Raw genomic sequence first — 14,577 nt, forward strand, 5'->3', positions numbered from 1 at the left:
TATAATTTTTATAAGTTGCTCCCTTTTCACTACTGTTAAAGGGATAGTTCACCCAAAAATGAAAATTGTCATCATTTATTCAAGTTTTTCCAAATTCAATCCTTGATTCAAATTTCTCATAAGCTTAATTGATTTGGTTGAAAGAAAGAAGAATTAATGACTATTTTTGTTTGAAAACTACATATAAAATAGCTACCAAAATAAATGTTGGTAACTGCAGTTTGACTAAAATAATGACTAAAATTAATGACTAAAAGTTGACAAAAATGCAATGACTTTTCGTCGACTAAAACTAGAATAAAACTCAAATGACTAAAATGTGACTAAGACTATTAAGCATTTTCGTCTCAAGATAAAGACTAAGACTAAATCAAAAATGCCTGTCAAAATTAACACTGCTGCAGAACTTGTTTTCTAATACATGCACAAATTGCATGGATTCAAACAGCGCTGCATGAACTCGTGGCGCCAGGGTTCAAAGTCCAAAGCGCGAGGAAAATCTGCACTGAAATACTCGTCAGTTGCTCAGTAACATTTTTATAAATTTTTACAAGGCATGTGACAATGCGATACGTGCAACAAACGTCTTCCCAAATTCGTAATGAGAATCATTTATAAATCTGCTGTTGTCAACAAAAAGCACTGAGGTCTTCCTGAGGGTTTCTGCCAAAATAAAAGCTGAGTAAAAGCAAGAACTCCATCAACATTAATAAATGTTGTTATTGTCATTTTTACTGTTGTTCTGTAAAATAAAATTAAAAAGACAATAATAATGATAATAATAACAATTACAACAGCTCTATTAATACATTTATTTTTGCATTCACACAGTGTTCAGGGATCTGTAATATTTTCTAATGTTTTAAAAGAAGTCTCTTCTGCTCAGCAAGGTTGCATTTATTTGTACAGTAAAAAATACATGCCTGATTCAAGAAGGGGGTATCAAAAATGGCCAAAAAATATTATTTTACTAACTTATTAATTTTAAGTAAGGATGCATATGGTATGTATGGTACAGTATGGGCCCGATACTGAGCTCCTGTACTCGTACTCGTTAAAATGCCCCGATACCAAACAGCATGTGATAAGTGCCATATTCAGACAAAGAAATACAGACAACAGACCGTAGATATCTTTAATCTCTAATAACCCCATTCTGCTAAGTATATGTATGCAATGAATATAAAACATTCAGTATTAATGCCTGTATAGCTGATTTGTGCCAGCTGATGAGCAAAGCACGCTGAGTGGATTGAGCGTGCGGCGACGCAGATGCGCGAGCTTATCGAGTGAATATCCCTTTCTCACAGACATCACTGGAAAGTTTGTAGTTCGGTCGGATATGTCAAAAAGATGTAAGTAAAACAATGCACAAGTTAATTAATGTTTGGGAGGGAGGGAGAGAAAAAGAGAGAGAGCGCACACTTCTGTTGTGTGATCTTTATTGATGTTCGCTCACTTAGCACGCATCATTTGGATTAAAACTAAATCATAAATATAAGACAGTTTATAGGGGCATTCACTATAAACGTCATTTATTTTCACCCTTAAGCATACATGACTTTCTGGCGAAAGTGAAACTAACAGCCTGTGTGAAATGCGCATGGCTGTATTGTACTTGTCCCTCTCATTCTGCACCAGTACAAATGCTTGCTTCATGAGTGTTTCTGCATTATATGAGTGGCTTTGGAAAATAAATCGCTGCACGTTTCAGATGAATAAAAACACGACTTCTATTTATTAAAATGTCACAGTTAGGAGATTTATAGTGAGTGGTTCCCTGCATTTTTACAGCAAATCACGTGATTACAGTATACTAAGCCGCTGCAATGGAGCAGCTCTAATGCTATTAAATTAAAGATGATGTAGGCTACCATAGAGAGAGAAAAAATGAACAGTGAAAGTAATGTCATTTTATTACCATTTTCTAAACTATACCAAATAAACTGTGATAATGTGAGAAATGTTGAAGGTGTCTGAATACATTTTGGTTTGACTATCTATTTGATAAATAAAGTTAATCAACTAACATTATACATACTATTTTGGTTTCTGTACCCAATATTTAAAAACTTTACAAATGCAATGAAAATACTGGTATCGGTACTCGGTATCGGCAAGTAAAAAAATAAATAAAAGTATCGGTATCGGGTGAGTACTGAAAAAAGTGGTATCGGTGCATCCCTAATTTTAAGTTAAATTGTGTTTTATTGATGTCTGCTAGAATGTTAAAAAAATGTTCAGTGTTAAGTAAATATTTTAAAGCACATTTTGGCTATTTAATTTATGCAATGGTGAAAAAAAAAGGCAAAATAGGGTGGAAAAATGCAAAAAAACGTGTTCGGTATACGGCCTTCGGCCCAGTGTTTCATTTTGTTCGGCTTCGGCCAAGAATTTTCATTTCGGTGCATCCCTAGTTTAGAGTCCCAGCCTCAGAGGAGACAAGCAGTGGATTTATTGATGTATTTACTGTATATTGCTGCTGCCACACAGATCTAAAATAAACATTTTATTTCCCAGCTGTTTACCTTAACAGACATAACCGACTGTTTTTGTAACTCATGTGTGTTTTTAATGTAAACTTGTGTGTGAATGAGAACTTAGTTCAGTACTCACATGCCGTGTGACAGCCGCTTTCTGTGCACTTGCTCTCAGAAAACCTTATATCAGAATTTTAAACTGATATGGCTTTAAAACGCATGATTTCAGCACAACAGACATGATAATCAGAACCAAAACAGATGTTTTTAGCAGGTACGCTCTGTAATGGAGCAGCTCTATTCTGGAAAAGAGGGCGGGGAGCAGCAGATCATTTGCATTTAAAGAGACATGCCTGAAAACAGCCTGTTTCTGATTCCCTTCAAAATAGGCATTTTCAAAATGATTTAATAAATGATCCGTGTGGTATTTTGAGCTGAAACTTCACAGACACATTCTGGGGACACCTGAGACTTATATTACATATTGTAAAAAGAGGCATAATATGTCTCTTTTAAAGAGACTAGCCATAGGTTTGTTCGATTCTGTGAAACAGATTTCAAATTCTAGCATAAATAACTACTCTGCTTCTGACTGCTCATCTGGATGGCATGTTACTGTGTGAGTTGTGTACATATTGCTGGAGTTAAAATAACCGAAAATAATAAATTTGTTCTACTCACATCTCTGCTCAAAACAATACACCTTTCAAATGCTCTTCAGCAGTCATGTGGCAGGCAGGAGAGGAAGGAAGGATATAGAAAAAAATTGACCAACAAGTCCGTGTGCCTTTGTAACAGTTCTCTCCCTCCAAACAGAGTGTCAGAGAGAGAGGAAAAGATAAGGTGTTTGTTGTTCTGGCGATTAAGGAGCATGTGATGTCTGCATGGTGAAAATCAAGTTCCTGCTGATAGACCGTCAGCTGAAGAGAGGGCAGAACTTGGCACATTTTATTGGCTGAGAAAAAGCCTGTTCTAACTTCTGCTCAAGCCCACTGATTTATGCTCATTAGGAATGTGTTTTGATTTGTTGGTGATCATGTTGTCCACTGTGAGACTGAGAGACTTTGAATAAGACATCAGGCTTTCTGAAGGGATGTTCGTGCCGAGAGGCTGGCATGTGTTGCAGTGTGAGTATCTATAAAATCACAGCAGAAAAGCATGATGAAAACGAGCTCCAACGGAAGTCTGACAACAATAAAACAGAGGGGGTTATCAGCTGACTAAGTATGCAGTATAGAGGGTACAAAAACACTTAATTTAATCAGCAAAGTAAAACTGAGAATGCTAAAGACAAACCATCAATGTCCATGTTCATTAAGGACTAACTAGTTGAATAAAAACAAGCTGCAAACTACAGAGAGAGCCACATATCGGAAAATATTCTGTAATTTTGAGATTATTAGCATGATATTAATGAGACTGACAGCAATAATCATGTTTGCTTGGCTGATTAACGGAAGTGTTAGCTTTCCCTTTCGTCAATTCCAAAATATACTAACCACCTTGACAACAAAGTAGATTTTCATTAAAATTTTCGATTGAATTTTGATTAAATATTATTATTGTTATTATCGTTTGCTGTTAAATTGTATTATGTATGCTGCCTTCCAATAACAAACTGCAGCAAATGTGGTAACACTGCTGAGAAATTAGAAAAATTGCATCGCCTGAATTTCAATTGATTTTGAAAATGTTTCTGATCACACTTTTTTTTTTTTTATCATAAGACAAGCTTCTTTCTTAAAGGACAGGTCTAAATAACTTGACTTCAGTCATTTTAGTCAACTGAAAGGGATTTTCTTTAGAGATGCACCGATCGATCGGCCAGGGAAGCCGATTTTCCTCATGATCGGTCCGGATCGGTGATCGGCCGGTCAGTCTCACTTCTTTCCGATTTCGAGCCGGTCCGTTTTGTTACCAGCGGCACAGGCAATAACCTCAGCCACGCATTCTCGCTCTCTGACGACCCCTTCTCTCTCACACACGTCTCATTTGCTCCGATTAAATAGTGCTTGTATTGCGCATTATTTTAGTCATTCCCGCAGGTTTCGCGCTTATACAAAACGCGTGCGCGCGCGTGCACCACACTGATCTATATTAGTGGAGCACACAATCCGCGCTGAGTCTCAAACAGCTTGTGAGCCACAAATACCAAAATGAGTGGCTAACTGCGCTAAAACGTTCAAATACATAAATTGTCAAAATGCCCGTTTCGGCGAGTATCCAGTTAAACACAGTCAGTTTTGGAAGGTTAAATAGTTGAGAAAGAGAACGCATGTTGTGTAATCGAGCCGGTCCGTTTTGTTACCAGCGGCACAGGCAATAACCTCAGCCACGCATATATACAAATATATACAAAACGCGTGCGCGCGCGTGCACCACACTGATCTATATTAGTGGAGCACACAATCCGCGCTGAGTCTCAAACAGCTTGTGAGCCACAAATACCAAAATGAGTGGCTAACTGCGCTAAAACGTTCAAATACATAAATTGTCAAAATGCCCGTTTCGGCGAGTATCCAGTTAAACACAGTCAGTTTTGGAAGGTTAAATAGTTGAGAAAGAGAACGCATGTTGTGTAACAGTATATTGGGTCCGTGGATAAACTCTTAAAGGGCCTGCAGTCCAATATTTATGCTACTGTCTGTCATGTTAATCAAAGAACAAAAGACAAAGAAAATAATTTTCTGCTCTTGACTGGATGTTTTATAACTTTAATTACCTCTCAACAAAGGTCTCAAAAAAGAGGATGTATTATGACTATACCACACATTCATATGCATATAAAAGAGCACAAAACCTGTGGCAGGTCAAGCTCTGCCTAATGAGCACTGTAGACTAGGTAGTGCTGGGCGGTATGACCAAAAATGTATATAACGGTATTTTTCAAAATTATACCGGTTTCACATTACATGACGGTATTTTTTTTTCATGTATTAAAATTTACCGTTACACACGTATTTTCATTCTCAACTCTTTACGTTCATTTATTACATGACCGACGAAGGTATACATGAATAATCACTAAGCGCAGCATTTTGACACATTTTTGCGTGTATTTGACCGTTTAGGCGTGCACCTTGAGCTAAAAGATGACTTTCCATGTCCGTGTTCTGTTCCATTCTGAGCGCATATATCTTCCTGTGGAGCAGTGCAAGTTCTCTTTCACACTTTTAAAAATATGAATAAATATACTTCTATAAATCAAGCACGTCCCATTTTGCAAAAGTCACGTTACATGATTTTACTGATTTGCAAGTGAAATTGGGCTTTTATGGAGGAACGAAAGCGCATCGCTGGAAAAGGGGGCGGAATGGGGTGCAATAATCGTTTTATCTCGATAATTGTATTTTCATAATCGTTGGAGGCCAAAATCGAAATCAAAACTGTTTTTCGATTAATTGCACAGCCCTACTGTAGACTGCAGAATTAAGAATGTTCAGGAGAGAGATGCAGGAGGATGTTATGTCTGAGCCTTCAGACTGCAGGCTTCTAAATAAAGACGAGCAATTCACCTCTTGACAACAGAGATTAAAAAAACAAAAACAAGCATGAAACGAGTGAGATTACAAAAACATGTTTCAACAAGGCATGAGATTTTGACGGTATGATAACCTTAAGCAAAAATATCACGGTTTCACGGTATTGTCGTTACAGCTCTAAAATATGTTATTTTTTAAATGACTGGGTAAAAAAAACCTACCTTTTTTCCAGCTGAACAAAAACTACTTTTTTTCTGTTTTGAGCAACATACAGAATATTAGGAACAGTAGAATTTGTTTATTTTTTCTTCGATTTGTTTCCTAAAAAGAAGAAAAATAAAGACTGACATCTTTATTTAACCTAAATCTGTAATTACAGATATTTAATTTTAGTTCTATAATTCATATACATATTATATAATTTCATATCATTTAGTTATATAATTTCATATACATAATTTGATTTAATAATAACCCAATTTGAAGCAAAACCAGAATGTTCTGTTCTGACTAGCTTTGTGAAATTATACTAGATGCCTAGGGCTGTGTGATTAATCGAAATCGAATCGAAATCGTGATTTGAGACTAAGGCTGCACAATAAATCGCATGCGATATTTAACTATTTTTTGCACAGCTCGTCAGTGAACAACGGCTCTGTGTAGTTAATGCTGCGCAATGTGAAAGCATGCACGTGATGGAGATTTACCGCTGATTACAGAACCGGCTTTACTGATAAGATGCGTGTTAAATATCGCATGCAATTTATCGTGCAGCCCTATTTGAGAAGTTGCAATTTGCTTATCGCAAAGCCTGCAATGTGGACGCAATATTACTCTGTTCCAGAGCATATGCATGACTGCCTGCCTTGAGTTGCAGTCTTACTTGCCCTGGGAAAGAGTGAGCGCACTCACCAATCAGCACTGCTCTAGCCAACTGCGTAAACGCCCACCATAAAAAAAAAAAGTGGGACGGGAGAGAGACAGAGTGGGTTTATGGCATCTACTGGGTCAGATCGATAGTTAGGCAAATTAAAACTAAAGAAAAAAGTATGCAACTTAAGCTTCGAAATGACAGACAACAAACAAAAAATGTAATTTGCAAGAGCTGCATCACAGCGCATATCAAGAGCTCCCTTATCAGTTCTGTTTTCAGTACTGGAGAATAAAAGATACATTCTTAGATGTTTTTGTTAGTACGTGAACGTTATCTTACACATTTTATCTCCCCAACAGATTAATTTGAAATAAGTTTATAATGCATGTTGGCTATTCCCAATTCAGAAGAGCGCACACACAGCCTGTGTCTGTGAATGCTTCTCATACTCGCTCCTGAAATTCAGTAATTAAGTTAATTCTGTAAAAGTAGTTATACCATTATAATCTTGCCTGCTAAAAAAAAAAAAAACAATAGAACCCCTCCCAAAACACAATAAAAAATGTAATGGATTTCAGGGTTATAATGGGAATTGTATTGGTTTTAATGTAAACTATAATGGCATCTACTAGTATTTGATGGATTCTATTGGTGGGATGTAATCTGGTTGCCGATCGTGTAAGTTCCAGGGGCAGCTCCTTAAGTTCGGCCATCCAACACACACACGTGACTGACCGCTCGCTCGCACCAACAGGAGCAGGAGGCTCGTGTTACTCTCTACACTGTACTCAACCTGAGGGATTCCTACACTTTCAGTCTATGAGGAGACATGAAAAACAGCGCATACCGCAGGAATGGTATAACAGAAAATATTAGCAGTTTTGAAACTGTGAAATTTTCAAATCGCGGTATACCTTGAAACCGGTAATCGGCCCATGCCTAGTTTCAACACTACAATAAAAATGTAAGAGTCTGCCTGAGACTGGTTGAGTCCTCCTCTGTGTGGAAATTGCATAGCAACTGTTGGTGAGTGACACTCATGACGGTGCAATCATCAGATGTAGGACATAACCTGCATCTATGTGCTGTATTACAACAGTCAGAGCACTTCAATCAATCAGTTACATTTACACAGGCAATGAAGGACAAGGACTCATGTTTGGAGATCAACTGGAATTGAATTATGACGTGTCCAAAACCTGATACGCAACATCAATGCATGTTTTATTAATAAAAATAATGGTACTAATATCATGAAATAACTGTCTGGCAGACAGATTAGTTCACTAGTTCTTTAATGTTTACTTAAGCTTTAATTTTTAAATGCTTTAACAATATTATCATTAAAATCATCTTAATTTTTGCTATCATAATTGCTATTATATTAATACTGTAAGACAATTGACTAGTTGTTCAGATAGCCCACCAAGCTGCCAATTTTAAAAAAGTGCAGTTTTGCACATCCCTATATTAAAATAGGATAAGCTTTTCTACTGCAGCTATTGACAGATAGTCATTTGGTGCAGCAAAACAGCACCAAATAGAGGAGGCTGTGTAATTCCTGCTGAAGTGAAAGTACCATATTCACCTGCATAAAATGCTTCATTAAAGCATATGCTTACATTTAAAGAAAGTTGCTGTGAAATTAATTTAGTATTGTTCTTTTTTCGTCCTTTTTTAATGTCTCATCTGAAGCTCAGGATGACCAATGAGGAGGAGAGATGTGTCTGAAGAGCACTCAGGCCATAGTCCGTCAGACTCATTGAATATGCAAACGCCATCTGAGTCATACTCTGAACCTCACACTGTGGGCTCTGCAACACGCGGCATGCAAATGAACACCGGCCCTACAATGGATAAAAACAATGGAGACATTGTCTAGACCTTGCACATACATTCATGATGTAAAGAATGAAGCCAAGCCCAAGCTGACCTCAAATTGTTCCTCGGTGCAACTCCAATTAGTCTGTATGTTCTTTACAGGCCACTAAACAATAATGTTTCAATGACAAACAAACATAAACATCTGTGGAATTGCAAGCAGCAACTAAGACTTTATGGGTACCTTACAGGGGAAATGAGACCGGCATCAATGAGCACAAAGCAAACAGTTCATCATCATGGTCCACCAATTGCTTTAACGGCTGATTATGGGTTTCATCTGATTTCATCTGATCAACAGATTTGGAGAGATTTAGCATTACATTTGCTCACCAACGGATCCTCTGCAGTAAATGTGTGCCGTCAGAATGAGTTCAAACAGCTGATAAAAACATCACAATAATCCACAAGCAATCCACAGTTCATCAGTTAACATCTTGTGAAGTGAAAAGCTGTGTACTTGTAATTAACAGTTCCATTATTAAATTTAACTTTAATCCGTTGCTTCTGGCTAAAATACGAGTCCTCTATCCATAATATATTCTCATGTGAAAACGTAATCTCATCTGAATCAGGAGAGAAATATTCACAGATTAAGCATGGTTTACAACTGAAACCGTTCCGAACAAATATGTCGGTGGATTTTGATGCGAGAGGAAAACAGGGGATAGACATTTTACTTGGGGAAGTATTATTATGGATTAATATTTTGGCCTGGAAGCAACAGTTTAAAGTTAAAACCCCTTAATGATGGATTTGAGTCATGTGGTTTATTGTAGTTTTTATCAGCCAGGGCTCCAGACTCATTCTTCCCACTGGTCGCTATTTTGCGACTAACTTTCTCAGTTGGTCGCATGAGCACATGATTTGGTCGCAATTGTTTTCATGGGATTAATCAATGCATGCTGATGAACTTTTATCATAGTTTATAGTTATACGGAAACGAAAGATGTTAACATTCAACCTGTTCTTTTTCATTAGTAGTATTATATGTGATTTGAATTTTTTGAACGGGAGTTCCTCTTTTGCTATGTTATAAGCCACGGGCTTCGTATGCTTTCGCTTATGAATTTGCGATCTTTTCACGTTTTACAAGAAAAGATAATGATCTGTTTTGCTTACATCTATACCTTTTACTTTTTAAGACTAAAACAAAAGATGGATTCATTGTAATTCTTAATTCAAAAGCACAACAACAATAAAACTGTAAGATACTATGACAAACAAGCTTACAAAATGTTTATTAACAAAAATGAATAAGATGAGGCATGGCATATACCACATGCTGTATTATATGCAGACTAATAAATTACAGAACGTTTAGCAAACACTGAGGAATCAAATAAAAAATAAATAAAGAGCCTCCATAGCATAACGTGAGGTAAACATCACAGATAATGCAAATGAAAATAAAAGTAAAACTAAGCTTGCTGTCGGTGACAGTGCTTGCATGTTTTTTTCCCCACAAGAATACCAAAATGTTCACCTTTGGTTTAAGAAGCGGTCTTTTACTTTAGCATGAAAACCATCCATCGTTTCCTCAATATTCACGTAATTTTTGCTGCGTGCACCTTTGCGCTGATGCGGCGAGCATAAACCATGCTCTACACTCGAAGCGCTGCGCAGTTCAGAGTAGCGCGGTTTCGTTATGCTTTCGGTTTTGTTTGCCATTTGATGTTTCACATATGCAACAGAAATGGCAGCGATTATGAGTTAAACAACGCGGTGGTCGCGCCAGTGCGACCACTCACAAAATTTAGTCGCACAGGCAGAAAAATGGTCGCAGTCTGGAGCCCTGTCAGCTGTTTGGACTCTCATACTGATGGCACCCATTCACTGCCATTTGTGAGTGATGCAATGCTAAATTTCTTTAAATCTGTTCTGATGAAGAAACAAACTCATCTATATCCTGGATGGCATGAGAGTGAATTTCCAGCACATTTTTCTTTTACTTTAATCTGTACCAGAAGGAAACAATGCATTGTGTCACATTGCTTTGATGTGATTAAAATACTCCAGATTACTGGTTGTCAAAACACAGTTATCATATCATCGCTATCAGATCCTTCACTATTGCCTTATGTCATGGCCAAAAACAAAATCAAAAGCCAATCTGCATTGTTCCCAATATTTAAATAACTGTGACTGCTGATCATTGAGCTTTAAATTGTATATTGAACAAAAACACACACTAAAAACAGACGAGGGTTGCATCATCTCTTCTGACAACAGCTGCCCAGTTCAAACTGTCAGATGTTGGGCTGTTCAACAAACCCTCATTCACTCAGTCTGACAGAACACAAAGAACGGTTATACAAATAGCAACACTACGCTCTCTATGTCCTGCCATGCACATCCAAGGAGAGCCAGCAGTCAGGGAGAGTCAGCACTCAGTGGGTCAGTGGGGTCCTGTTACCGCTCACTATTTGCCTCACTCTCTTTCTCCTGCAGTAGCAGCCCGTTATTGGGACAACAGGAAGTCTCTAGGGCAGATGCCTGGGGAGGAACGTGCCTGCATTTTCCAATTATTCAGGCCTCAACAGAACGCACAGCTGTGGTTTTACATACACTCACATACTAACACATAATAGCAAAAATACATATTTTTTCAAATCAACTAGTTTGTGATTTGCATGGACAACTAATTGGTCTTAAGGAAGTCATATACAACAGTTTGGTTCAGGGTTTGACTGACCTTTATCGAACATTTATAAGTACAAAATGCAAGGGTCTTTTTTGACACCAATTTGAAACCATCATCAAAACACAAGCCTTGTAATGGGATGCTTGAAAAACAGTGCAAGCAACTTAAATATCTAACGAGATCCATGTGAACACGTGGCTGTAGCAGTGGTGCTTAAACATTATGAATTTAAAAAGACGCAACTTTTCTAAATGGGTTTTTTCAAGCAAACTGTATCAGAGCTATATTATTGCACATTAATTAAAGCAAAAGCACTGCTGCTAAAAATATCAAAACTTTTAAAAGAACTAGTCACCCTCATATTGACTAACTGGTTGACAACCCTATCCACACTGCAGTTCTTGTTTAGGATTAGTGGGGACACCTGGACTATGTAAGCTTGGGCTATTTCAAGATGATTATGACATGTAGAAACCAAAGTATGCTTGCTTCCTGGAGGCTAATGATAGTGTTATCATCAGCACTTGACCTTTAAGGAAGTCTGCATATCCACTATCTACTACTTGCAACCTAGGTAGCTCACCTGGTACATCACAGCACTTGCGATGCAGAGTGCTTGGGTACGAGTCCTGGGAATCACAAGTCATGATAAAAGGGCTCAATGACTTGTAGAACAAGCTAAAATGGCACGGTTGCTTCAGCAAATGCATAACGTTTTTAACACTTTTTTTAAGGTTGCATTAAAGTTTTTAGCACCACATATTGGACATCTCATTTCCGAACTGCTGCAATGCAAACAATAACCAACCATATAAAACGCCACCAAATTCACATTAATCTATTATGGGTTAAACTGAATGCATCACCACTCACTAGACATTTCACTTTGAAAGTGTTGTGAAATGTCCAAGAATGATCGTAAATATAATGATCATAAATCGGAGAAATGTAACGGTTTTATCCAATGATCCTGGGTTGCATATCTGGCTCTGCAGGTCAATGTTCATCACCTGTAGGACTGAAATACAAATATAAGCCATTTTGCTTCATAAGTTTGTTCCATACACTGGTGTTTTTAAGAGATATTGCCTTTAAAAAATAACCACTCAGTAAGGAGAGGCACTGACTATTTAACAAGGAGACAATTCTGACAGCCAAGAATGATGAATACGCCTGATAAACAAAGGTGCTACCCATTTAATATTGACTTACAACCAACCTGGTGGATTACGGTAACAACAGCTCAAAATCACATGACTCTAACTTGCCATGTTATTTTTCATGCTCTTCGATAATAGCTTTAAAAACGCAAAGGAATGAATTCCTTACCAAAAAACTGAATAGACCTCAAAAGTAATGGTATTTGAGCATTCATTCTTGCAGACATAAAATATGTGCAGTTTCTGACCACTGGACTCCACCCTATATTATGTTTGCAGTCAGGCCAGTGTTAACACCGGCAGGATGCAGATCTTGATGTGAACCAACTTTGAGGTTTCTAACCACACTGTGACCCGTTTTTTTAGCAATTTAATGAATTGAATTCAAGCTCTACAACGACGAATCTTAAGTAGCTAAAATGACATACAAAAAGCAGAAGTCTTTCAGGGCTGTTATGTTTCTTACACAAGAACTTTTACCACTCCGTGAGACTAACCACAGGCTACAGTGAAAGCTAAAGGATCAAGTTTATTAGTGGCATAGGCTAAACACAATGCATCAAAAGTGCAACTCATTCCTCATTAGCAAGGCAGAAGAGGATGCAAAGCAAGCAACCCATGCATGTTTTCCTTAGAGGGAGGAACTAGTAAACAGAGTTTGATGGCTTGCTGCACACAGTAACTGCAATGATGCTAATAGTGAGAAAATGGCAATTCATATTTTTGGGTTTTGGGTCAAGTTTTGGGTCCATCTCCAACTGTAATGAGAGTCATATGTGTAGACATCCTATTTAGCTATTACTGACCAAGATGGCCAACAAGACAGCAAGAAAGAAGCTCACCTCACACACTCAACATAAGACATAAAGGGAAAAATGCTGCTAAACATCCACAGATCAGTAAACACTACTTTAGTGATGCCTGTGTGTAACGTTAGTTTATTGTTGCAGCTTAACTATACACGTTGACGGCTTCACTTATATAGCTCAAATCAATACTCACCTCCATCAAACATGAAGTTCTCCGACTGGTTCTATAATTTAACTTGATGTTAAAGTGAACTATTTCGACATCAATTTCAGTGTCTCTTTTTGCCATGTAACGTACTGTAGATAGGAAGTGTATGTAGAAGCCAACTTATGAGACTGCAAAGGGTTTATACATATTTAAAGGCATTATATTAAGTGAATATTCAGTATGAGAGGGAAACAATAAGTTTAAAACAATGAACGCAAGGATATAGGCTCTGTACAGATAAGAGCGCCATGAGATGATATGTCCCTGTCAAACCAGACATCACTTATCAAACCTTCCTAACGTTACAGACCCAGCGAATACAACACTAAATAGCCTTGAGCCTTCGTAAATTCATCTCATCTAAACATTAAACTGTACAAGAACATAAAAGTGAACAACCACACACATGTCTGGTGCTGCAGTAAGTTTAGCAGTTAGCTGGCCGGTATCCGTCCATCTAAGCCCGCTAACTCTCCCCTCAAACCGCCTCAATGAAAGTAACGGATTTAAGCCCTCAGTCGTCCAAACAACCTCCAAACAAAGCCACAGTACTAAATATTTGTCATATGACTGGTTTACGCAACGAGAACTTGTCAAAACAGGTTGTAAATGCGTGAATTCTTACCCATTTGCGCCCGCAACCCTTTCAGAGACGTTGCACCCTCCGCCATTTTTGCCGAAGTTTTTGTCCCTGCTGTTTGGCGCTGACACATTAGAGGCGCGCGGGGACGCCGACTGCAGACAGCGGCATCTAGCGTTTGACCGCACGCACTGCAAGAGTGCTCGGTGCTTTTCAAACTGGTGTCCGTGACCGCAAGAGGGTGCTATGGGGTCCGTGGAAAATTTGAGAAAAAGTGAAAAAGATGTAATGTGACCCTGGACCACAAAACCAGTCATAAGGGTCCATTTTTTGAAATTGAGATTTATACATCATCTGAAAGCTGAATAAATAAGCTTTTTATTGACGTATGGTTTGTTAGGATAGGACAATATTTGACTGAGATAGCCAACAGATAGTAGAAAATCTGAACTCTTAGGG

The 14,577-nt window shown here is 37.9% G+C and overlaps 1 protein-coding gene across 15 annotated transcripts in view; it reads right to left on the reverse strand.

Moving 5' to 3' along the window:
* LOC107601128 (ensconsin-like) overlaps positions 1-14,258 on the reverse strand; it is a 37,332-nt gene extending 23,074 nt beyond the window's left edge. For all 15 annotated transcript variants that reach the window (XM_016293180.1, XM_016293174.1, XM_016293178.1 and 12 more), the window contains exon 1: positions 14,164-14,258. In XM_016293180.1, the coding sequence (XP_016148666.1) occupies positions 14,164-14,251 (88 nt within the window). In that variant the 5' untranslated portion in view covers positions 14,252-14,258. The remainder of the gene's footprint in view (positions 1-14,163) is intronic.
* Between the last annotated feature and the right edge of the window lie 319 nt (positions 14,259-14,577).

The sequence above is a fragment of the Sinocyclocheilus grahami genome, unplaced genomic scaffold, assembly GCF_001515645.1.
Source record: "Sinocyclocheilus grahami isolate Dianchi unplaced genomic scaffold, SAMN03320097.WGS_v1.1 scaffold299.1, whole genome shotgun sequence".
Taxonomy (NCBI): domain Eukaryota; kingdom Metazoa; phylum Chordata; class Actinopteri; order Cypriniformes; family Cyprinidae; genus Sinocyclocheilus; species Sinocyclocheilus grahami.